The sequence below is a fragment of the Phaethon aethereus genome (assembly GCF_964289735.1).
Source record: "Phaethon aethereus genome assembly, chromosome: 7".
NCBI lineage: Eukaryota > Metazoa > Chordata > Aves > Phaethontiformes > Phaethontidae > Phaethon > Phaethon aethereus.
The window spans coordinates 19,003,480-19,029,875 of record NC_138583.1 but is presented as its reverse complement, the minus strand read 5'-3'; the positions used below and the strand labels follow the sequence as shown (position 1 = coordinate 19,029,875).

The 26,396-nt window shown below is 41.0% G+C and overlaps 1 protein-coding gene across 1 annotated transcript in view; it reads right to left on the bottom strand.

Annotated features, from left to right (window-relative positions):
* Positions 1-26,396, bottom strand: part of SORBS1 (sorbin and SH3 domain containing 1) — a gene marked incomplete at both ends in the record, with an annotated part of 77,746 nt that overhangs the window by 29,680 nt on the left and 21,670 nt on the right. Inside the window, 10 exons of the mRNA XM_082002378.1 lie at positions 3,323-3,406; positions 6,631-6,745; positions 8,748-8,877; positions 8,992-9,039; positions 13,024-13,086; positions 13,422-13,496; positions 14,633-14,696; positions 15,514-15,689; positions 19,092-19,121; positions 24,216-24,360. Of these exons, the coding sequence (XP_081858504.1) occupies positions 3,323-3,406; positions 6,631-6,745; positions 8,748-8,877; positions 8,992-9,039; positions 13,024-13,086; positions 13,422-13,496; positions 14,633-14,696; positions 15,514-15,689; positions 19,092-19,121; positions 24,216-24,360 (930 nt within the window). The remainder of the gene's footprint in view (positions 1-3,322; positions 3,407-6,630; positions 6,746-8,747; positions 8,878-8,991; positions 9,040-13,023; positions 13,087-13,421; positions 13,497-14,632; positions 14,697-15,513; positions 15,690-19,091; positions 19,122-24,215; positions 24,361-26,396) is intronic.

Genomic DNA, 26,396 nt, shown 5'->3' with positions numbered 1-26,396 from the left:
TATTTTTTATTTCACTGGTTTGGGGGGTTGTTTGTGGGGGGTTTTGGTGGAGAGAGTGGGACACATAGAAGTTTGGGAACTAGTTATTTAAAATTCATCCTATAGGTGAAGGTGCTGACTTCAAAATAGGATTTTCCTGCTTGGATATGCACATGTAAATATCGGGGAGGATTATTAAAAGTGAAAGACCTTTGCCCGGACACACCTGTCCAAATAATGCCATATCCTTATTTCACTAGCTATGCACCTCTCACTGATATGCTCAAAGACAATTTTTTGTTCTTACTTTGTGAAATCTGAACACATTTGCTCTGCTTCCAAACAAAAATAACCTCTGTTGCCTGGCAAGCTTAGCATCATCCTATGTGTCCATACTGACTTCTGTGACTAGATTATTAAAGTGCTTCCCAGTCATTCACAGGGAATCTCCCAGTGTCAAAGGGGAGACTGAGCTACAACACTTTGGTCTTGATTCAAATTCCTTTCTAGACAGCCTGGATCTGCAGTTTGAATCTGTCCCACTTTACATCTGGACGGCCACTGTGTGGATGCAAACACTAAATATCTATTTCTTATCCATCAAATCAGCAGCTGCAGGTGGATAGATGGTGCTGCCAAGATTTAGGTTTAATATTTGGAGGGAGGAAATGAAGGGAAGGAGGCGAGAAGACAGGGCATGCACCCCTTTTTCCAGCCCCCTGCTTCTCCACTTACAGCAAAGAGCTTAATCAATGCTGTCTCAGGAAGAGCTGGGAGAAAGTGGCTGCGTGTTTGATCCTACAAGCACAGTGGAAGAAAATCGAGCTCTAGACTGACCAAATGTCAAGTTTTGTGAATGGGCTCATGGAGCAGAGGTCAGGAGGAAGGAAGGAAGGAGAGTGTGGGGATTCAGTCTCAGCAGCACACTGAAAACGCATCTATGCTGCACAGACTGATCTACGGGACTGCAGGGCACGTGCCTGTCCATGGAGCAGCCCAGAGATGCATCTGGGATGCTGGTCCAGCCAAATGTCACTTCAAGCTGCCCTAGGAAGCACATATGCTTTCCTCAATGGGGAAAGCCTCATCCTGGTCATTCTGGTGTCTTTGGAGAGCAACACCCATAGGCTCACAAGAAACCTATGCTCCCTTTTACCAAGGGTGTTTCCTGCTTACATCATGTAACTGCAAATAAAGTCAGAAAGCCAAGGGAAATCATGCGTGTAGAAGTACACATTATCTCCAGCACTGGAAAAAAGCTGGGACAAACAGAGAATCTGAAAATCCCAGGCACTAGAAAACATCATTTGAAACTCTCTGGTTGGGCATGAGGCTTAGCCACTAGCTGGTCACAAAAATCTGGTCCTCTCGTGACCGGAGCGAGCAAAGCTACAAAAAGCAAGCTCTTTTGGCTGTGGTAATGAAGCTCAGAGGGAGCTTTGCTAGCTATAGAAGTCTGAGATGGCATCCTCAATTCAAGTGCCTGATGCCAAAGCACCATGTACAGAGTACCACATTCAGGGGCTGGCACAGTTGATCAGGCAGCATGGTTGCATGGCATTGGAGCTAGAGCAAGTTGACACGGAATATCATTTCAAGGCAAGCTGTAAGAAAGCAGCCCTTAGCAACAGTGCCCTGAGCAAGGTGGGGAACTTGTCACCAGAACAGATGCTTTGCTGATGGATTGCTGGTGTAGCCTGAGATGTCCTTTTCTGAAGTAAGGTCAAGGCTGCATGACTAAAGCACAAATGCACAGTTCTAAGGAACAGATATAGTCTCACTTCTAGAAAGGTCCAAGGGCATAAACGTTCTCCTTTCTCTGATACATTTTCCATTAACTTACACTAACTCAAAGGATCATAGAGATGACAAACCTTCATTCATTGCAAAAGCATATGGCTATTAATTACATGGCAGCAAAGAGAAGCAGGTTTCTTCTCGCTTTGTGAAAGTCTTAAACCATGACAACTTGTAAAGGGTTAAATCCTTATATTGACATCACAGTGAGGTGGGATTTACTTGACTTCTACTGCCTAAAAGTTAGGGGTTCTCATCTCAAACACTGTTGAAGCTCCTTCTTTAGCTTAGGATGGAAGGTCCATAGCTATTAAATGATATTCTATGACAGAATGGACTACCCAGCCACTGTACATGTTTGGTTTTCAGCAAAAATTATACTACATCTATGATGTGATCATACTGGGCACCCAACCTCAGGCAGCCACATTCTGTGCAGAGGAATTTTGCCACTCCTGTGAAAACAAAGACTAGATTTAAAGAAAACCTGCTCTCTGGTGTTCATATGCAGTTGCTTTTGGAGCCAGTACTGAACCTTAAAATGTATTTCTGTTTTGTTGCTGTACATGCAGGGAAATCTCAGCAGCACTCAAAAATGGTGTGCATGGGCATTTGACAACGGACCTCAAGGAGAAAGGAGGAGAAACCACTACCCTTGAACAGATGTAAGAGGCTGATACTGACCCTCTGGTGCAGTAAGAGTAGCTTATTAAACAGTATTTGATAATGAAGTTAATAGTGTTTAATCAGTAAGAAACAGGACATAGAATGCTTTAAAGTCAACATTTTTTCCAGTAGCCATGATCACTGGTGTGTTCCCTCCATCAAAATGTCCTTTGTCCTATTGAATAATTCAGCTTTGCTTCATCTTTTTCCAGAGTGGGAAATCAAGGCTTTCTTTTTTTTTTTTTCCCCTCCACACAGCAACACAGCATCATTTGAAAAGAAAGCGCACTGTTCTCGAACTTCTTTGGTTTCAGGGAATGGCAAGGGCTATTCAACACAGACTGATGCACCCCATTTAGGCAATGGGCAGATACATACATAAGAAAATGAGCAGGAAACAGGGTCATGATCTGTTTATGGATAGCTGGAAATTACCGACCTACAGTTTCCAAGCCAAGGCCAGGAATAAATGAGTGATTCTCCTTGACTGAAAGCTACCTATCAGCCATCCTAGATTTTGTCAGGCAGAGGGAGAATAAGGGCTTTGAAAAAGGACTTGCAATAATGAGAACAGGGCATTGCTTCTAACATTAACAACAAAAATGCAGTTTGAACTATGGTGTGTGAAAAAACATTGACTTGTTGATACATATGGCTGGAAGGTAGGGAATGTTTGTAAATGGCTTCAAAATACTTAAAGTGGTCACAGAACAGCTGCTTTACATCAGTACCAGGATGATGTCATGAACAATCACATTTTTAAATGGGTAAGGCAGCTGTTCCAGGTTTAGGGCCTAGCGAAGAGATGTGACAATCATTTAAAAAAAAAAAAAAAAAAGGGCCGGTTGACTTCATTGGTCATCGCAACTATCAAACTTACCGGTTTCCCAAACTCCAATTCCGAAAAGAATTTATACCAAGGTTCATTCTTTAAATCTATCTCTTCTGGGCTTATATCCCGAGTCTAAAGGAGTTGGTGATAGGGGAATGGAAGAAAGAGAAGGATAACATTATGCAAAGAATACACGGAAAGGGACTGTTAGAGATGCAGATCCCATGGTTTCCATTCTAAAATGTGGATATTTAGCCTTATAATTTGGAATTTCTATAGCACGTCTCTCACAAAGGCCATGAACTGCTTTGCAAACATCAGTTAAGCCTAATGGCATCATTGTGAGCAACATCAATATGAATGAATTGCATTTTACAGATCAGGAGACCCACACAGAGAGAGATTATGCAGCTTGCCCAGTTACAGGGAAAGTCATCGGAAAAGCTGGGAGTCAACCAGTCCCTCACTCCTACTGTCGGACACTTCCATCGAGTCCAAAGCTGCATGTACTTAAAAAAATTTTTTTGATCTTCATTTGGGTAAAAAAAAAAACCAGAGCGATTCAGTGAGACCTGTATCAAATACTGCATCTTTAACAGCACATGAATATGTGAGAAACCCTCTTCTAGCCACTGCAAACAGAGTGAAAGGTGGTTTTTCTAAATCAAAGGAGACACAAGTCAGAGCGCATTCCTGAAAGACCTCTGAAGGGATGGATAGGGAGACAATATTACTTGTTTCTTCACAAACAAATGTTAGAGAATCAGACAAAAACTACAACAAAGGAAAATCACACAGGACAGAAAACAGTACAGTTGAAAAGGAAATTCCCTTTTGTTCATACAATCTGTTTTAATGAAACAAAGTTGAAACAGTTGTAGCTGTTTAACAACACTACAGATGAGAAGAGAATAAAGTCCATTGCTGAGGGTTATGAGGTGCCACTCCCCAAAAGACATCTAGTTAACTCTTGCATTTCAGTGTACCTAGCCTTAGGCATAATGGATGGCAGTGCATTAAAAATATGAATAAATTATGTCTGATATGCCAGTGTGATCCCAAGTGCTCCATCACAAGAAGCGATGAGACACACACACAGAGGGCCAGCACAAAGTGTCCTGATGCAAGTCATCCTGTCACAGGGTTACTGAGGCAGGGGGCAGCTCCCAACAGCATGGGGCTTTGCTAGATGTCCCAGACTCTGTCACAGTCATTAGGCTTCACCAACAAAACCCCTCTAGGGCAAGAGCTCAGGATTGGTGCTGAGAGAGTGGCAAATCTTCAATCTGAAAGATCAAATGGTTACATCACATTTGATCTCTGATGGCCTGGAGGAAGATTTAGCTATTTCTTAAAGGCAAAATAGAAGCAATGCCTCAATTTTTTTCTTTATTGCACTCCAACTGAAAGTACTGATCTTGTTACACAACTGCCTTTACATAAAACAAAAAGCTTACTGACATCGATGGGAGGCTCTTCATTGCTCAGAAATGGTTTTGGATTGGGATTACGACAGTCACAGCTCTGGGTATGGTTACCAGGAGATATCCACAAATCTCCTGCAGCCTGCTTGAAAGATCTAGTCACTAACCACTGTATTACCATTGTATTTAATAAGACTGATGGGGACCATGAAGCTACTATTTCAAAACCTTCTTTCTTCTGTGATCTATGGCTTGAAATTAAAGCTCAGAAAGTAACACTGGAAGTAACACAGCTATCACATTCTCCTTGTCTTTGATGAGCTCCGTACAATTTTTCTCAATTATGCCGATGATGGTCCTGCTTGTGGCTTTTAGACCCAATTCAACAGCTCAATTAAGCACCTGATGAAGTCTGAACACATAAACAGTGCCACTGGTGATGTCAGACCATTCGCAAAGGCTTAAGTAAACAGGTGAAGTAGGTCTTTTGCCACAAGTTTTAATCTTGGCTGTTTATTGTGAGATAAAATTAAGTTAGCAGAAATCTTGCTCCGGGATCGACTGCAGGAATGGAGTTGTCATACCATGTTCAAACCCCTCCTCACAGGCACTTCTTTAATGGGATGAGCCAACACTCAATATGATCAAGACAGAGTCATCATTGCCCATTTCAACAGGCACTAGGATCATGCTCCTATATCAGGAGCAACTTTGTTGAAGTTAATGAAAGGACATGGGTGTGAAAAGAAGTTAGCTGCAGGATCTCCAAAAAGTGATGGACCTTGTCTGCACTTGGAGGGAAAAAAGAAAACCCACCAAAGTACTAAGGAGAAACATCAGGTCCCAGATCAGACTTGATTCTTACATTTCTATTGATTTAATTGCTGTTCGCTCTTGTTTAATATCCTTGGGCAGGTTTTTCAGGAGCATTCCTTTACCTAATCCATGCGTGGATCAATACCTGAGCTGGTAAGGCACAAAGTCCAGTTTACAATTGGAATCTTGCATGCAATTAGCACTTCTAATTGAATCCTTCAAATTAATGCCTATATAGAACAAGTATATATTTATGTACCAAACTGGCTATTTACTGGTAACCTCGTTCAGTATTTTCTAGCACTTACAGTGTCTCACTTGTACCACTGGAGGACACCTTAAGTGAGCTGTGGTGATTTATGCAGGACTGGCTGACAAGGTTAGTGCCACCTCTCTGCCCTGCCCCTTGCCAAGCGTTCTCAGCCAAGCCTGCAAAATGAGACTTCTGTATGTCACAATTCACAGCATTACTTACTAATTGAAACTGAAATTGGTAACAGCTCACTTAATACTCCAGGTTATGCACTAGTGCAGCTGGGGAGCCAGCTCACATTCAGTTCTGCCACCCCTGCCACAGAACTGGTGAGATCCAGCTGAGGAAGGAAGCAGCCCAGGGTTGATGACCATGTCCTAATATGCCTCCGAGGCATCCGCTGTGGTACATTACAGGCACTCTAAAAATTAGTCCTTCAGTGTTTAAAGCACCAGAGGAACACAGAAACTGAACCGGCCTGCTTTATTGCATAATGCCTTCAACTCTCCTGCATGAACTAATGCTGTGTCCTAGAAAAAGTGCAGCTGGCAAAACAGCTGCTGAACAGGTCACAGTGTCAAACATGGATTAAAAACTAGGGTTAGTGATCCATACTTAACACAGAAAACAACACACCCAAAAGGAAAGGAGCCTCTCGATCCCCCTGGATCTTGCTTTATAGAGAACAAAGATGTTAGGAAGTTATGCAAAACAGTTTTCAAAACAAAATATACAGGAAATACATCACATGAGCACTGCACTGTAAGCATAAGGAATCCTATCCGAATGGAACTGGACAGGTACTTGGGGACTATTTTATAATCACAGGATAAAGCCACACACTGGAATAAAAAAAACATTACCATCTTTTCATTGTTCAGAACCGAGGACTTTCCTGGCTGATAGTCATAAATGCTCCTGGGCTCCGCACGGTACTTTCGGGTATCCACCTTCTTGTCTGGAGGCTCCCAGTCAGTCCTGAGGAAAGAAAGATCAATTAACCCAAAACACTGTGGTTTCCGTGGTGACAAGCACTTCCTTTTGACAGGCGCCTTTCCTTGTTAATCGTGGTTTAATCAGGGTACTTTTTTTAATCTAGGAAAGGAGCCTGCTGCAAGAAGAACAGTTCAGATAGGGCTCCGGGCGTATGTTTATTTGTCTATAGCAGGCAGAGTTTGATACAGCTCAGCTGCTGAAACCATTGGCGCAGAGCGGGGTTCTTCCAAGTACTTTCAATAAAATTCCAGACTTCCGTATCTTTCCTGATTGGAAATAGCTTCGTGATGGGTTTAAACTAAGCTCACAAATATGAACATGCCCAAACTTTGAAGAGAACTCAGATTAAATTTCTTTTGCTAAACTTCTTCATTTTAGCCACATCACTGATTACCTGGCTACTACTGCTCTGGATTCTGGGGGCACTCTGGGGTTCAAGAGGGGTCTTTTCTAGAGACATGAATGAATTATCTCAGACTGGTATATCTAAAGATGGCTAAGAACAGGCCAGTGACTAACCAAACTGCTATAATTTTGTGCAGTGTCCACACTGGCACAGTTCAGACAATAGTAGTCACAAAGCATCCAGGGTCCGTATCCTACAATGTCCAGCTCCTCTGAAAAGTAATACATTCAATTCAATTCAATACCTCATGCAGAATAACCAATGCGTCAAAAAAAGCCCAGAAATCAAGCCATTTAAACTGGCAAAATAATTCTGATCTTGCTTTTGGTATGTCCCCTTTGATGGGCAATGTTGTTTGTGGATTCATCTCACCTAGCATTCACCAAACAAAAGGGAGAAATCTAACCAAAACTGCTGCTCCAGGTTTCCTCCCATTTACCCTACTGACCTTGTTTAGGATAGGAACAAACCCACTGCATTGCCCAAACTCTCCTCACTGGCTTAGGGCAGACACAACCAATTTAATTTTTTTTTTTTTTAAAGGAAGGCAAGATGACAGCCAAAATGATTGGCCTACGAACAGTGTACAAATTTCAACAAGGTTGATCTTTGCTGTCAAGAATAAACTTGATTCCAACCCCAGAGAAACTTCTAAACTTCTCCCTGGTGAAACACTGTTTTGTCACTAGATAATAGGAAGCATTAATTATTGTAATCCTTTCACTTGCAAGAGTTCTCTCAGAGTGACAATGCACTATGCTTTCATTTCCTGCATAAGGAAGACACATTCTGTCAGCAAACTCTGTCTCCTGATCTGGTGGCCTGAGATGCTCACTGAATTAGCAATCTCAAATTATGGCATCACTCATTTGAGGCAGCACATGAAAAACATTAAGAGCATGTGGAAGTTGGTGAGGAAGGGAGGAGCAGTTCAAAAGCTGGGAGAATTTAGCAAATATTCATTGCTCAGTCTGCTTTCCCTTCATTTGGTAAACACATTAATTGCTGTTACAAAGAGGTTTAAAATACACAGTAATAAACAAAGCAAAAAACCAGGAGGGAAGTAATCTTGAAAGATCAGAAATTACACCGCTAACTAGAACCTACTTCCAATAAGATTCATATGGGTGGGACTCCTCGGAGATACAAAATGTAACAAAATTTTTACTAAGGCTCAACATAAATCCAAATTTTGCTTCTCCACAGTTATTGCTACTTGCTTGTATTCTGAGGTGCCTTTACGGTGTTACACTGAGCCAAGAGTTTCCATTGTTGCTCTCTGGTAGGCACTGTATAGGCGTGACACCCAGAGAAACACTCCTCACCCAGGCAGGAAACTATGCAACAGACTGTGTGATGCCCAGTAAAAAAAGACAGACAAAACAGGGGACTGGGCTGTGACAATGAAGGAGTTCACTGCCGCCTAGTAGAAGATTCAGAGTCAAAACTACATCTCCACTACCCCAAAAAAGTTTAACTGGAGTTGTGGACCTAAAGCTTCCACCTCTGTTCCCTTCCCATTCACAGCTTTCAGAGATTCTTCCAGCACTGATCCAAATATATCTTAGTTCAAGTCACCTTTCTGTGCTTGATTTAAGCGATGAAGAACGGTTTGGCAGTGGCAAAGTGGCAGACCTCTTAACAATCTTCTCTGAATCAATATTGTCCATCTCACTCTTGGAGCGGGGAACTGAAAGCTGGGTTCTGCCTGTAGGATAAGTCAAATATAGGAAGATGGGTGAACTGGATAGGAGGCAAATAAATACATGCTTTACATGCCCTTTCTGTTTGACAGATTACACAAGAAATGTGAACTACTTACTGTCCTCAGAATAGGAATAACGAGGAGAGTATGAATCAGAATCTTCATCTGAAAGACAAAAGCATTTTGCAAGTGAGCTGAAAAAGCCTTGAAGAAGAAGCACCAGAGACCCTTTTCATTTCTTCTACTAATACATTAGCCATAATTTGAGTGATATACCCAATACTTACCACAGGGAGAGGATCCTAAAAAAGAAAATTGTAATGAGGTTTAAATTGCATTTAAATATAAATCCTAGATTAGATATAAATATTAATGCACTACTTACACTAATACCTTTCTCCAGGATCTCAAAGCACTTTAGAATACAAGCACTTTTTGTCACAAAACTCTTCTACAGCAAGGGTTACTAGATCCACTTTATCAAAATCTGGAAGATAGTGGATCTAAAAGCTGTAGTATATGCCTAAAATAATTCATTAGGTGTCAGACACAGTAATAGAGCTGAGGAGTCCTGCTCCCAATCACGTACGATAATTGCTGGGACATCTCCCTTCTATTAACTTGCATACCAAGTTGAAGTATGTTCACTGACTCAGATTATCTTTTAAGTGCAGATAACATTCCTGGCATGAGACACACATGACTACTTGCACCATGAGACTGTCCTCGTTCTTAAGAGCTTAATTTTTAAATAGGAAAGAGGTGCCTATAGAATGCAACAGAGATATTCAAGCAGCTCTAAAAGAGCCTGCAATGACATCAGTGTAACTGAGTTGTGTGGTCTGGCCCTGAAGCTGAACAACCTTCTCTCTTTGACAGTGAAAGTGTTAAACTGCATCAACACAGCAAATGTCATCGCCAGGACACAATTGCTGCTTTGGGCCATGGAACGACATACTGCCTTATTCAAAGAGAACATGGTACTGTAGTGCGCAAGGCAGATGCACCCAGAAGGAAGGTGGGAACGTGGCAGCATTACCACAACGCCCAGAGAGACTTTGACTTGATCAAAAACCTAGCGGTATCTTTCCACCACCTTCGACAGGCTTTGGAATGAATTCTCAATGAACTGCAGGTAGTGGCAGGGGGAGTTGGGACCAGACCTGGAAACTGGGCCCACAAGGCCATCACCTTTCTCTGCTGATGAGGGTTCAGACTTGCAGGGGTGTGTATATGTGACATCTACAGGACTTCCAAGGCAAAATGCAGGAAAGTACGATGCAATGACTGCAAAAAGAACTGTGAGCACAGGTATTACTAATACCTCTGTGAAGAAATCACTAAAATCAATGGAAATAAAAAGACAGAAAAACAAAATAGATGAAGCTAGAATAAGCTAGATAAGAAAAGAACATACTAGAATGTATGTGAAACATATGTGAATTTAGTGATCAATAGATTGAAACGATTTCCAGATCTTCTCTCAAGGAGGACATCAATCAGCTGCTACAGCCAATCTATCTAACACAGCTGACCTGAAATTGCACTCAAGTCTTAATCAAGCCTTTCAGGAAGGCTCAAAGATGTCTTAACTTTTAGCCTCTCTGCTGAGTTCTCTTGGTGAATGAATTAGAAGGTTTAAGTTCCAAACAGATGGTTATTGACTCTGGTGTGCTTATCATAACCTTCAGGTTAAAAATAGCGAAGGTCAATTTTCAGGCCAATTCCTATGCTTTAAACCTAAATGACAGAAAACAAATATTTATTTATTTAATGTTATTACACTGAATTGGTGACAAAATTGACTGGTATTCCTCGATAAAAGTTGGTTTATTCGAATAGCAAAATACTTGTTAAATCACAAAACTCTCAGTCCCTACAAATACAGATGAATGAATGTCTAAAACTATCTTCACAGCCATTCACCTCTCACAGCCTTATTTAGCGCTGGTAATCAACAAAAAAATTTATTTACTTACTTAAAGAGAAATACTAATATTCATTATAGCTCATCATTCAGACAGGAAAAGCATACAATAGAAAATTCACTTCAGATAAGTGCTATCTTCCAATTGCTAATATTCTAATATCTACAATAATAAGGGAAATGGGTATGTTTTGTCTCTTCGAGTATCTTATGAAGAGTGTCTACATTCTTCCCTTTTTACAGCAAGGAATAATGAAACACAGAAATCTGGAATGACTTGATCAAGATTAAAGAGTAAATCAGAGATGAGCATTAAAACAAGACCTCCTCGCTCTCAGAGCTGCATTCTATTTGTGGCACTCTCCTTAATGGAGTAGGGTATCACCAGTTTGTAGTTTCAAAATCTGATTCCTTCCTTGAGAAGAGGCTGTTCCCTGTAGCTCCTAGAAGATGTGCAGTGTCTGCAGGGTTGGTCATATTCTCTATGTTTCTGGAGACTTTAAAGTTGTTTTAGAGGGGAGTCCAAACCTTGATGTTTCTTGGAGATCCTATGCATCAGTCCAAAGCAAAAAACTCTGACATTGGCTGCATGACATTGAGGCTTCAATCTATCTCTGTATAAACACTTTGCCACTGAGTATGTAACTTTGAAATGTTTTCTAAACATGAAACATGCACTCCAAACCATCAACATCATCAGATATTCCAGATTCCTTATCAAGGAAAGAATCCAAACAAATATTAGAGAAAAATTTCCCAACATATTGAGAATAAAAAGCAAGTGTTTGATCCAATAAAATTTCAACTACCTAAACCAGCAAATTACTTACATATGCACGTTTGTAAGCACATAGGGGAACATCTGTGGGAAACCAGACTCTTAATATATTACCCTCATTGGTTTTGCAAACTATGTTAGTTCAGACCAGAGCAAAATGGATTTTCAAACTTCATTACGACCAAGAAAATTGAATCTCTGTAAAGCTCCTTCATCAATTAGTTACTGAGACTCTTTGTTTCTCTCATCCATATCCACATACCATTCTGCCAGTAGAAAATAATTTACACTGCATTATGATTTGCAAGACAGGACTCTTCACCTACAGGTTTCATCAAGAAATGAACAAGTGTCTTAGATACCTGTATGACACTAGTCCACATTGATTTTAACAGTGAAATGCACCTTACATCTCCTAGTCTCCTTTGAGCATCTCAGCTAGAACCCATATTGTATGCTTTCTTCTTACACAGTACCCACCAGATGTTTAAGATAAACATTGAATGAAATGGTTAATTAATAGTCTCACCAGGGTTGCCTTGAGGCACCGGCTAAGTAGGCAAGTTCCTAAATTGCAGGATCTAAAGTGACACCAAAGCACCAAGTCAACAAGGCTGTCACCAACAACTTCCCAATCAGGAAGCATCTGGATGTCCAATGTGAGCAGAGGAGTCCAGTGTTTCTCATATGTAAGTGTTTGCATGCATATGCACACAGTTACACAATTATCACTGCAATAGATACTATTTCACCATCCCTGAAACTTGACTGCAAAGGATTCTGGTTTGTACATGAAGTTTAAAGGAATCTGCTGAGAACATGAAGAGAATAAGGTAAACACAGTGTTATTTCAAGTTGCAGGATGTGCTGATGAGACTGCCAAACTCTGTCCTTGCCTAGATATGCCAAGTGCACGTAAGGCCAGCCCTGAATCTGTGTTACGAAGTTATATTTATTTTAAAAGACTATGTTGAGGGACTGATCCAAAACCCACTGAAGCAAGCAGCCTTTTTACCAATAGACTTCAATGGCATTTTGGGTCTGACCCTAATACTGTGTTAATATTCAAAACCAGCAGTAAATAATTAAAAAAATGTATTGATCGGAAAGGGGGGTGGGAGAAATCTCAGTTAAACCACATCTTTACATGTAAGTCAGCATTCTAGGCATGTTAGCTAATCACTGCACGCAAATGGCTAAAGACAACTGATAAGCGCATAAAACCAAGCAAACCCCAAGTCTGTAGCATTAGTCAAATACTAGTTACAAAGCCAGAGGAGCACTGCAAAGCCAAAAAGGGATCATACAGTCAAGGCAATGCTTAGAGTGCAGCAAATCATTATGAGGCAGCATAATGCTCAGCAACTAGAAAAAACTCCAGGAAGAAAATAAATGGATAAGGCAGCATTTGTGCAGAAATTTATATATGGTCCTTTATCATTACCTTCAGAGATAGGACTAGGAGTAGACGCAGGAAACTGGTATGTAGGAGAATAAGGATTGTCTTCTGCAGCAGAGAAAAGCAGTGGATTTTGAGACTATCCACAATGAAGTGGAGGTTCTGCTTCATCCCCCAATTTCCTATTACCATATGACTTTATTGCCTACTTTAATAATGCTAGAGTAAATGGCATCATATTTTAAAAAAAGATTAATGGATTAGCAAAGATTTAGTTGTTTTATGCATCACGCAAGAAGGTATACTGGGCATAACTGAATTTCCAGACAGTGTAACACATGGGTAATAGAAATCTAGAACCTGAATCTGGTTACTACTAGGGTGCTATAGTACAGTTAACTCAAAGCACAAGACAACAGATACTCTGACTAAACTTCTGGTACCTTCAGTTTTTTGCTGGATTTCAGGAAGTTCAGGAAATATGTAGGTAGGGCAATAAGGGTTTTCTTCAGGAGTGTCTAAGCAGAGGAATATGATTTGCAAAAAAGAACAAAGAGGACAGATTTTAAGAGGAAGAAGGGGGAGACAAGAATCCATAAATGCTGACTGCAGAACTGTCTCTCTCACGCTGATGTTCTAGCATGACACTACCTAGATGCTTCTTTGCTCATTGTTGCCTTGCATGTCTGGGCCCTGCGAGAGACCCTGGAAGCTGAGGGGGACTGAATTCATTCTTCTTCTTCTGAAGCATTGGCTCTGGCTGAGCTGAAGAACCTCTGTTAGGAGCACCAGGATTAGGAAACAGTTAACTCTTTCTCATTCCATCCAGTACAACACAGCATCTATCTATGCATAAAGCTCATCATGACAGCACCTGCAGCGGCAAATACAGCTCGAGTTTTGCATGCTCTATGTTTTATTATATAAGCGCAGTTCTCAACTGCATTTGCCCACACATCAGGCTGTTCAGAGGGTACAGTCTGCAAATGCTACTGCAGCCATTTCTCGCACAGAAGAAAGAACACGAATATATCAGCAGTCTTGCATAGATGTGCCTCCAAGTAAGGGATTCCCTGAGAGTGCACCACTACAAAGTCTGCAAGTGCTCACCACAATTTTAGGTTTTCAAAGGAGAAAATCTGTGGTTTTGAAAAAGCAGAGTTCAGATTCTGAACTCACCGAAAATCAATGGAAACCTTTCCATTGGTTTCAGTAAGCTTCAAATCAAGCTTTGTTATGCAGGTTCTAAAGCTTTACAGTGTAACAAGTTTTCTCTTATGCACAGAGCAGTTTCAGTGACAACCTACTGTCCCTTAAAAGTGTAGAGGGGTGGAGTTAGCTGCTAAAACTAGAGTTCAGGGATCTATTTTCTCTAAGGATGAAATTATTAGCAGCTTTCTGATCTCAAATAGTACTCAATTTCATGAGGGCACTGCAGTTCACCTTTCAGAACTCAGACCTTTCTTTGGACTTCACTGTTCTCTCATCTTTCACTTCAGAGATTTCAAATACATTGGTTGAGTTCTGTGGTGCAGAGCAAAGACTAGTTAACATAACATTTATTTAACATCCAGTACAATTCTTCACATGAATGAAACAAAATGTTATCAAGGTGGTCTTTTAAAGTAAATAAAAAATATCTGTGTGACAGTACCTCTATTTAGCTTGTGGATCTGTTTGAACATTGTCTTGTACCAGTCCTTTGATCTGTCTGTATTCTATTGGAAAAATAAATATACACATAAATAATCACAACCATGAATTCTACCAGCCTTTCAAAGTTCTTAGGAATCTTCCAGCAATGAAAAAGATTTACACTCTGCTATATGAAGGCTATATGAAATTAATACTTTGAGATATGAGCGATTTCACTTCAGATATATAATCTGATATGTAACGAAGCTACAGGCTTCATTCAAGTTACTAATAATGTACAAGCTTTGCAGAGGTATGTTGTAACCTGTGTAGAACTGTAGATTGTGTAGAAAGTTTTGCATATTAATCTGATTTGACATCTAAAAGTAGACACCTTGCCTATTTTAGTCATACGTACCAATTTCCTAAGTATTTAATGGACAGTTAGAAACATTTAGCCTTCAAGTTACTCCAGATTCCAGCTGTAAGAACAGGCCAATTGTCTATTATCATTATCTTTTCATGATAATTTCTCCTAAATGCTGAATGAACTTAAACATGTTGTATAAAAGAGATCTGCCTTTAAGATGGATAAAATGAGACAAAACTCTCCCTTAGCTGCTAGCTGTTATTGAAACAGAAGAGCAGAAAACAGTATTCTCAAATAGGATAAAAAGAGATATTAATTCGTAATTTTTTTTCTCCAAGGCAGCTGATAGGTTATAGGATAGGTCATTGATAGCAAATGGAAACGTTCACAATAAAATACATCGGAACTAGAATTCTATGTTCCCTTAAATCTCTGCAGTCTCTGGATCTTTAGTGAATTCTCTGAGTCCTAAGGTAAACGGAATCTGGCCCAGGTTTTGTGCATCGAGCACATGCTCAGTGTTGTCTTACCCTCAGTGGAATGCCAATATCATCGACGGAGGTATCAGCCATGTGCTGAGGGCTCTTGACAATTCTTCTCTTCTCCTCCATTGCCCGCTTCTCACTTGGCACCGTCTCCTGAACTGGCTTGTCCCGTACGAGTGCTGAATCAACTTTATCGGAAACTAGTCTGTCTGGCACTGAATCTGGAAATGACAATGGGGGATTCTTATCTCATCTCAGCATTTCACCACATCACCATACTCCACTCTTTTAAGGCAAAAATCCTAGCAAGTAGTTGATGAGACAGACTGTGTCACTGCTAGCTGTGGTTAGCATCCGGACCGAAGGAGATCTACCAAGAAAATGTTTGATGCCAGCAAAAGCAGGATAGTATCTCTCGGGTAGCTACCTTCATGCATCTCATAACAGCCTCAGCTGTCATGTAAGACACCAGAAAATTTTGGTTTCAAGGACTGTTTGGAGGTTGGGTTTTTGTGTCTTTTTAACTAACCAACAACTCTGCAATCTCATTCTTCATCAAAAAGTATCAGTGAATACAGTCTTCTAGACATCTTTTTCTGCTGGTGATTTCAATCTAATGTAGCATCCTACATGGATGGACTTCTTCGGTGTGGATTTTCTGGAGACGAAACATCTGTGATTTTATAGTCTGCCTCATCAAGACTTTGCCAAGTCCTATCCTTTTTACATCACTGCATGCACGAGAGAGAGAGAGAGAGAGAGGGAGATGTTTATTCACATGCACATCACCATACTGCCCAAAGCCATTAAATGTGCAGAAATCTGAAAGGGGCAGTTAGCAGAGGAAAGGCTTATGCATAACAAAGCATTGGTCTGTTGGTACCTTAAGCAAACACAATTCTGCCCTGCGAAACTCAGTACATGAAGGATTTATGTTTGAGTGGTTGGTTTGAAATTACCATCAAACTTTAAGTCTTCCTCCTCTTTAAGAAAAAAATTAAATAATGTTTATAAATGTTCAAAATGAGGCAAAGCATCTATTAAATATTTGTTTAGCATTTTCATCCTATAACCCCTCCCTGTGAATCTGTGTGCACTGCCTTTTGGTCCTTTTGTGTCCCTGGTGTACAGGGCTCTCCATTTTGTAGGAAGTATTTGGTCCATTTCCATGACTAAACTCGTTCCTAAAACTCTAGGAACAGAGCATGGAGAGAGCAACTGAACCTAGACTATTCTTCCATGACCTTGAAGACCAAAACGAAGTGGATTTTTGGATGTGGATGAGGATGTGGAGAGGATGCAAACTGTAGGAAAGGTCACAGCTTTTCTCCATTACTTATCATTGTCTGCTGATGTTAAAAGTCCTGAGCTTCTGGTCTAGAAAAGTCATTATTTTCTGCAGGCTAAAGAATTCAATGGCAGAGAAGATCACAAAGCCCTTCTTTAACAGGATTGGTAAATGTACACTATTTCTCTTTGACTCCATAGCTCCCTGCACTGGAAGAGTGGTTGGCTGTTTGCCAGGTAGATCCCATCTGAAACTATGATGATAATCAAAATACCTAATATGTATGTAAACAACAGGGTAAATGCGCGACAATCTGATTTCCCAGCACCACAGCCATGATCTAAGCAAAATCCTTATTTTGATGATTTAGCAACAATAAAACCAACCATCTGGCCTGTGCCAGCCATCTCCCAACCATAAATTCACATCTTTAATATTATAACATGAAGGTTTGGGAGCTATCTAACATGGCATAGCCAGAGAGAAAATCTACCAGCCAGTTAAACGTATTTTGATGGAGTTTTCAAAAATATTCTTTGGAGTGCACTTAGAACTGGTTGCAGGTGCTGGACTGACTACCCTGGAGACAGGAAAGGCCTGTCTGACAGCACAGTTGCATTAGGGCAAGCCCTCCCTGTGCACCCCACCAAGTAAGTCCTTCCTAGGTCCATAGGACTCAACCAAGAGGACCAGCTTAGCTGCTGGTCCAGTTTGGCTGCTCAGCTGATACTGCAAACACAGACACCTGCTGCAGAGGGAGGAACTAAAGTCGGCATCTTTCACCACGGATTTCCCACAATACCCTACAACTTGGAGAATAACATCTAAACTTCACACTGACTTTATTTTTCATGCAGCTCCAATGATTTCAAAAGAGTTTATGAAGGTATGTACCAGGTTTTGAGGTATGTAAAAAATCAGAGAACCAAATCTGGTGCCTAATCGCCCAAATAACCAGATTGCACCAGTCAGAACACTCCATGGCACCCAAGGCATTCTTTTGCAAGAGCAGCAGCAGCAATACATAGAGTTGCCCAGCAAAAGAGTTTTACTACTGTCACCAATAGGACAAAAAGCAGGAGGAGATGTGGCAGCCGGCAGCTTTGTGTGGTTGTTTTGGTATACCTAGAGCAGGTGCAGACCCAGCTGTGCAACAACATGCTTCACTCTTCCAGACCTAGGATCATTTGGGCTGTAACAAACTGCTCTGTGGCTACCTCCAGTTCAGAAAACAAAGGACTTCCTGAGAATGAAGGGAAATACCTTACGAAAGGGAAAACCAACAGGAAACCTCTGTCTGGACTTGCAAGCAAGTGTTAAACTCACAGCTGAGTGGTGTCCGATGAGACAACACCTACGCTAAGGGAAGGAGCTGAGAGAAACTGGTGTAAGCTGTTATGCAGCCTGTCACCTCAGCAGGGTGGCAGCAGAGAGGAGAAACAGGCTGGTGCTGGTGTCGCAGCCGAAGGAACCTGGTGGATGAAGTTGGAGCAAGTCAGCAGCTGCTTCATGGACAGATCCTGTCCTCCTGGGACATGCTCCATTAGTCCAGGGCCCATGCAGCAGAGCAAGAGCATACACTACTGGCTCCCCTGTGCTTCTATTTGTGATATTTTAAGTGCTTAGGCACTCACTGTGACTCTCTTCTCTCCCACCTCTCCATTTACCCCGCCACAGCCATAACCAAAGAATAACAATATGGGTAAGCAGTGCGTAATGCATTGTTCCTGTAATGTCCACTGCAGACTGAGCTAGTTGTATTTGGGGTGCAGTGCAGGAAAGATGACCAGGAAAACAACCTGCTCTTCTTTCAAGGAGACACTCGCACTTGTTGCAAGAGCAGAGAGCTGCCCCAGGCGAGAAGTGTGGCAGCACACATGCATACTTGCACGCTATAATTTTATCATCTATTGGAGTCATGTAAATACTAATTTTTATTTCTTTTCCTCTGCCCTCACCACAAGCAAGACTAATTCTAATGGCTGTGTAGAGAAACTTGAGAATATGCCCCAAGGGAACAAACCTAAAGGCTGAAAAGACAGCCCCTAAAGTCAACTAGAACAATCAAACTGTATGTAAATCTTATGACTTAGGAGGAACAGACAAATAATTTATGGTTTTGGTATACTAACATGTGGCCACATAGGCAGCATTTGGAGAAAAGACTGAAATCAAACATTCAGTGACCTGGACTAACACAGGACAAATATTTATACTAATTTCTTTGCAGTTCCTGGGAAGTGTGTTTGCTAAAGCTACTCCACAAACTAACAAAACAGTAGCTTTGCTCCAGCAGATACAGCAGTTGAGGGGTAGCAGATCTTTCACATCATACCTGCCAGACTACTAAGCCTTTTTTGCTGTTCTGTGGTAAAGGAAGGAACAAAACAAAAAGAAATACAGAACAAATGGGTGAGACATAAACAGCAAGTGCTCTGGTGCTGCACTTCTGACAGGCAAGAAATACGCTGTAGACAGAATGTCAGCAGCTGCTGGAGAGAATCTGTTTTCAAATACCCTGCCAAAGTGACAGCCCACAGTCCCTTCTTCACACAGCAGCCTTGTGGAATAATATAAATCTCATGATGCAGTGACCGATACATTTGTTGCAAAGAGCATTTTTAAAAGAATTTTAAATTTTTTTCTTAACATCAGAGAATGTAAAAAGTTGGACAGGAGACAACTTGGAAAACAGTAAAGACTCACAGTTAAACAACTTGACAACTAACTCTGATACCATTAGCCTGAAGTACATTTTGAAACAATAATGCCGTAGCATTTTGAAGGAATATAGGAAAGGATCGCACCATTGTTGGTGCTTGCTGAGTCTCATCACATACTACCGAGCCACAGATTCAGTGATTTGTGCACAGACACAGCTGGGTTAAGGCTTCGATTCTCAGAATAGTCCCCTTGGTTTAGGGCCTTTCATTACTGAGTTCCACACTGGGACATTTGTGGTATCTTCCAGTGTGTTTGGCTACCCTAAAGTTGATGCTTACAGTTGCTTTCTAAAGGGATGTCCAAATGACTTGCCCAAGTCATGGCTGGGAATAAACCAAGGATTCTTAGCTCTCTGTTTCTCTGCTCCTTCTACTCTTTAGCAAGTAATCCTTTCAGTTAAAGCATGAAAGCCATTTGAAAAGAATAAACTATTTTACTGACAGACAAAATACTCTTGAAAGCTTATATTGTTAACGCAAAGATTTCAAAGCTGTAATATATTAATCACACTTGTTACATATTCATAATAAACCATGCCATGCAATGCCTGTCCAGGAAATAACTGTGTTTTGGGGTGGCGTGGGACACTTGACAAGCAAGTCTGCAGTACGTAACAATCCTCCAGGTGTATGCTTTTTGCTAGCAGAACCCACCTGCACTAGTATTTGTACTAAGTGGATCATCTCAGCAAAGGAGACTGACATTTCATCTCACCAATACCTATGAACTTTGTTCTTTAACCCCAGCACCTCTGCTCTAACCACCGATGGCAAGCTGCTCATGTGCGTTATGCCAACATAGGAAATGAACCCCTGCGCGCAATGGGTAAAAGGAAGGTTTAGCAATGTGAACCTGAAAAGTAGATGGGAACCACCTGCTGCAGCGTCCACTCTTCTAAGCAGGCCATCAGGAGTAGGCTGCTGTATTATTAGAGGACAGAAGATGCATGTGAGGACAGCCTCAGCTTCAGCCACCACCCTCACAGAGAACTGCCTTCAACCACTAAGGTCTCCTGACAAAAACATGTGGTTTAAAGAGTCAATGCGTGAGAGCTCTTCCCTATCCATTCTTCCACAGAGGAGAGAGTATCATGGATGAATAGACTTTTAATGAGGAAAAAAAAAAAAAAAAGTACCTTTTACATGAAGAGGTGTTTTCCTTTTCACTTATGTCTCTGAGTAGCAGAGAGAGCTGCTGATGGATAGAAGCGAAAGGAGCAGGAGGCGTCTGCTATTTCACTCTCCTGCCTGACCAGAGTCAGCTTGCAGCCCCAGGCACACACCAGCTAACCGAGGCTTTCACCCTTGATCTTGTGTTTTGGGACTGTAAGCAAAGGCCAAAAACTTGTAGGCTTCTCCAAGAAAGTGTCAAGCAGAGGAATATAACTGCTGGCAACGGTGAAGGAATGATTATAGATATCTTCAGAGTTTCCAGAGGAGGGAGCACTGGAGGAGACTAAGACTTGAAGCCAGTAACAAAAGGGGAAGAGGAAACAAGTATTTGAGTACGTTTAGTGCAAAATAAAGGTGTCAAAAAGAAAATTAGTAAAGATAACAGGTATGAAGGGAAGAAATTCTTACCTTCATGCAAGGAATGAACAAGAGGATCTGAAATTACTTGTTTATAAGCATAATCTGAGTCAGTTGGTATTACTAAAATCCAGTAGAAAAAATTCTGAGATCTCTCATCACAACTTACTGAGTAAGATCAAGCAGACAAAAAAAGGATATAGTGTACTTTCTGTGCTTCAAATGCCATTACCTGTTTCTAAGTCTCTCATAGCTCCAAATCAAACTGTCTTACATGCTTACAGATTAATGAACTGGCAAATAAAGCATAAAATAAGACAGTAGGTGATGTCTGCTACAACAGTCACTCCAGAGAATAAGATAACCAGCTCCTTAAAAAGCAATCAATAATCCACTGAGGAGAAAGAATACCATCTGGAAGACCAACTAGACTACTGGAGATCTCAGACTGCCAGCATTAAAACAATCTTGAAATTTCTAATTGAGAGGGTATTTCATAGCACACAAGAGGAATTTATATTAAGCCTCATCTTGATATGAAGGAATTGATTTCAGCACAAAACATAATTAACCATTCAGGTGAAGATGGATCGTAAAAATTTGTTATATGCCATGAGACCAAACCAGTTTTGAATCAATAAGGTCCATAAAGATGAAACCAAATAGGAATCACGTCAGTCAGGACAGAATTGTAATAGATAACTAAGAGCTGAAAACCATTTAAAAACAGTAAGTTAACAAAAAGAAATCTTAATGTTATACTGGGATAAAGCATAGATAGGAATGGAAGCATAAGGAACTGTAAGAAACGCTCAATACATAAAAAGATGAAAACCTAAGAAAGTTTATACTTATGAGTAGATAACATATGCTGGTAAGTGAAAGAAAATTACAATGCAAGTAAAAGAATTAACAGAATGTCTCAGATTCAAAAATAGATTTTGGAGTACATGAAAAATAAACAGAAACCTAGCAATAATCTTGTTCTTTTACCAAACAGTCACAGTGGAACTGTTAATAAGAGGGCAGAAAAGATGACACATCTGATTACTATTTCCATTCTGCATTGGGGGGGGGGTGGGGGGGGGGAGAAGAAAAAAGTCTGACATCTTACTGCCTGATGAAGAAATACTTTCCATTTCAACAGTAACTAAGGACTATGCTGAATGACAACAACTGAGATCAGATGTTTGAAAATTAGCACGTTCATATAAACTGTACTGTAGAGTTTTAGAGCAGTTTTCTGCTCTAAAGAGAGAAGTTGTGGAGAGAGCAGCTCATTGGACTGTTAACATTCATCCCCAGGATGTCTTAGAATACAAAGAAAACTCCACAGGACAAGGAAGAAAGCAAATGTTGTGACAACCTTCAAAAAGCTTTAGTGTGATGGCTGGGACATCTGTCAAGTCAGCAATAATGCCAGAAAAAAATACTGTAATGACTTATATGGGATTTTACTAATAAATACACAGTACAACACATGCAATGTCAGTCAATACAGATTTATGACTAAGACACCTCGTCAAACTAGTTCTTGCAAATTACAAGTTTGACTAATAAAGACTGAAAAATATGCATGAGAATGAGATACTTCACAAACTTGATCAAGTTGCTTATCAGGCCATGATTTATGTCACAGTCAACAAAAATGTGATGAGAGAAGGCTCTTCAATCTATCAGGATACAGTATCATGAACGCTAATGGTCAGAGGCAAGACATATTCAGACAGGACAAATTGTTAACTGGGAAGGTAGTTAGTAGACAGAATAATTTGATGTCAGTTGTCTCAGAGACAGTGTGTGCAGGTCATCATATTACACAAATTTGTCTCTTGTGCCCTTAAAATCTACAGAGAGAAAATACCATTGTGTGGTACACACCAAAATGCTCCAGATTTGATGTGAAAAACCGCTAGAAGAATGTCCCACCTCAAGAAAGTCAACAAAAAACTTTGAGATAAAAAAGGCTGCCTCAAATATTATTTTCTCCTCTTGAAGCAGTTGAGGAATCCAGACACCCTCATTCAGAAGTACATAAGCAAAGCTGCTTCAGATGCTGGCAAAAAGGAAGAGATAACCCACTTGTTGCCCCTATAATCAGCTGGGCTACCGTGAGGACACTGCCTTCAGGATCAAAGACTGAAGTCTGTTTTAAAAAGGTACTGAAAGAAAAATACATGAGAGGCCGCAAAGGTGCACATCAATGCATGCCTGTAATTAGAATGACTACAATATGAGGAGTGCAGGCCTTGCCCCTATTTTCTGATTTTATTTTATTTTTTCTTTGCAAAAGCTAAGTCATAGCACTGTAGATTGGAATCTGCCTGTCCTGGATTGTCCTAAATCCATTGGAAACCAAGGCAAATTAGACTGCATTGGTGTGCCCTTTATAAGCCAGTCTTTAGTGATGCACAATGAACTGTGAGGCTGTGGTAATGACAGCCATCGGGAGAACTAAAAAGCAGAAGCAAAGTTTCCCTCTAACGCCAGAAGTAAAGAGATGCAACTACCCATTCAGAAGGAGCTGCTGTGAGGTGGAGAAAGGCTTAGATTAGTAAACATGGGAGTGCTCAAAGAAGGCTGTTTTGTTCATATGTAAACCCAGAGTTCAAAGACTACTTCAGTATGAGTCTGAGTTGATCCAGTTATGCATAAAGAAACAAATTGCCAAGTTCAAACTTATGGGCAAACGGATTATTTACTGTTGGGTAAATTCTGCTTAGAATTTAGAGGTCAAATCTCTCCCACAGCAACTGAAAACATGGCTGCTTTTACACTGCAGTAGCTGAGAAGTAGCGTATCCCCTCTTCCAGTGACGGAGAACCTACCTCAAGCTACCTTGCTTCTACTAACAGAGAGATGCGAGCATACACCGTTTTCTACCATGACAGGACACCTGATGGGGGATAAGCTGATATCCTGCAATAACTTATTCATATGTACATAGCCCAGTTATAAGCCTCTCCCCCAACTTCAGAGTGGCTTCTGATCCACAGGTTTTAATTTTAAAAAGTATACATTGTCCCACGCCTCTAACCTCTTACTCGCCTGTTGTACGCTCCAGTCACTACAACTTTCTGGAGGTAGCTTTGTTAGCTCTTAGTAGCCTGGACTTAATTGACCACAGCACACACATTCTCCAGTTCCTTGTAGCATAACACATTGCTCAGTTTGAGCCACAAATATCTATATGCAAGTCTCCTTACCTCGATTGTGCTGCAAGAGGACAATAGTGGGATTGACGATTGTGGTAGAGGGATAGGCAGAGGAAGACTTGATTGAAGTGAAGGCGGTTGAATAGTCAGTGCCAGTGCCAGGCTGGGGCACTTCATTTAGCACAGGACCTGTGTCCTGAAAAGGAGAGCAACACATCATTAGCAGCATGCAGAAGGCTCCTACACTGGGAAAATCTGAAAAAAAAAAAAAATTAAGCTGAATGAGAAGCATAATCACAGCAAATTTTAGTAAAAAAGGCATAAGCATGAGTGTTACCCTGCTCCCTGTACATATCCTGCTCGTTGTTAATGCAATTAGTTTGCTAAGGCAGTACTATAATTATTTGGTGTTGGGTTTCACAACTCCAACCCCAAAAGGAGGCACTAAATTCATCCAGCAGGCTCTCTGGAGCAAACACAGGGTGCCAGAAATGACCAAATCTGGTTGCGAGGGGGAAGATGTGGACATCTTTCCCCTGATACGTACACACACAAACATTTGTTTTAAAAGTATTCCTTTCATAGCAGGAAGTCAGACATGCAAAACTCATGCAATTCTGGAGTGAAACATTATTACTGCAGCTGGTTTGGTAAGGAAGGTCTGGGGAATAAGGTTAGCACCATCACTCAGGAGACAGTGTGACACCTACATGGTTAAAAGAATGAAATAAAAAAAGACCCAACAAAACTGACAGAGGATAAAAATTAGGACTCTAGCAAGGAAGGTACTCGACATGGCTTTGCCACTGGAGCACTGATAGCAAGCTGATCTTGCCCTCCTAAAGCATCCAGCTCCATTGTTTGCTTATTTCAAACCCATCTCTGGTATCACCACAGCCCTGATTGTTCTGTAGAAATACAGGCTGTGTCAGCTGGGAGACTTTAAAAACTAGTTCACCTTTGAAAAATCTCAGTCCAAGGATACAGGGCTTTTGTTGGTAGTAAGAGGAAAAGATAAAGAAGGGACAAGATAAAGAAGGGACACAGACTAAGACTGTGTGCGCCAGTTTAGGCTGAGATTTTTCAAAGCTTCTTAAGGAATTTGGACACGCAATTACCGTTAATGGGGAACGAGCATCCAAATAAAGAGAGTATGGAACAGCATACCAGATTTCTGCACTCCTGCTACTCCACTGTCAGACTGAAATGCTGCAGGCCACTGATTTGTAAAATGGAGCTGAGCATTCAGGGGGATTTTCATTGCTATTAAAAAAACGCTGAACATCCACAGAATATTGCTCCAGAAGAATCCCTTCTCCTGGCTTTTCTGGCCAAGTGCAACTCAGTGCCCTTCCTACACACCAGCATCAGGGGAAAGGACTTACAGGATCAGGCAGGGGGCTAAACAGGGGCCTGGCATCAGAGCTCAGAGATAAACCATAGTGAGAATTGTCCATCATCAGAACAAGCATCTATAGTCTCTCCAACCTAGAGGGAAAATAGGGAATAACAATCCTGTTCTGCTGGATGGAGGTGATCTTGCTCCAAGCTGCACCTGATCAGGCCATAGACATTTCATGAGGACAGAAAAGAATCAATGGTCTTCAGAAATAGATTTCCCTAAGAGCCAGCCCCATTTTGCTGGCTGTGACAATATTCCAAACAATGCAATTTGGGAAAAGGAGTGGGAGTCAGGAAGAAATATGAGAGAGCTGGGTTTGAGCTTCACTTTGATAACTAAAATATAAACAATGCCTGAAAGAGGAAGGATGTCAGATCAGGATAGGTTCAGCATCCTCAGCTAACTCACCAAAGTGGATGAACAAAGACCATTTAAATCATTGTGGAAAACAGCCCTGTGATTACATGCCTGAAGTGAGCATGCCCAAAAATGTTTCAAAACTCTCATCTCATGAAAATCAAGTACAACAAAATTTCCACTACTCCTCTGTGATTTGGATGCCTGCTGAATTTTTCTGGTGCCTGCAGATAGGCTCCATTAAAAAAAACAACCAAACCACCCAAATGTTCATTGCTCTCTGCAGTAAAAAAACCACCGATTTCAACAGAAGCAGAAAGGCCAATGCTGAGAACCTTTGAAAATGTCATCTTTGGTTGTTCCCCCCACCCCCCATGCCTGTTTGCCAGATCCCTATAGAGTCAGACAGCAGAGAAAGCATCATCATGAGAGGAGGGAGTTTCTGCTGAACTTTTTGCTTGTGCTTACAAGCA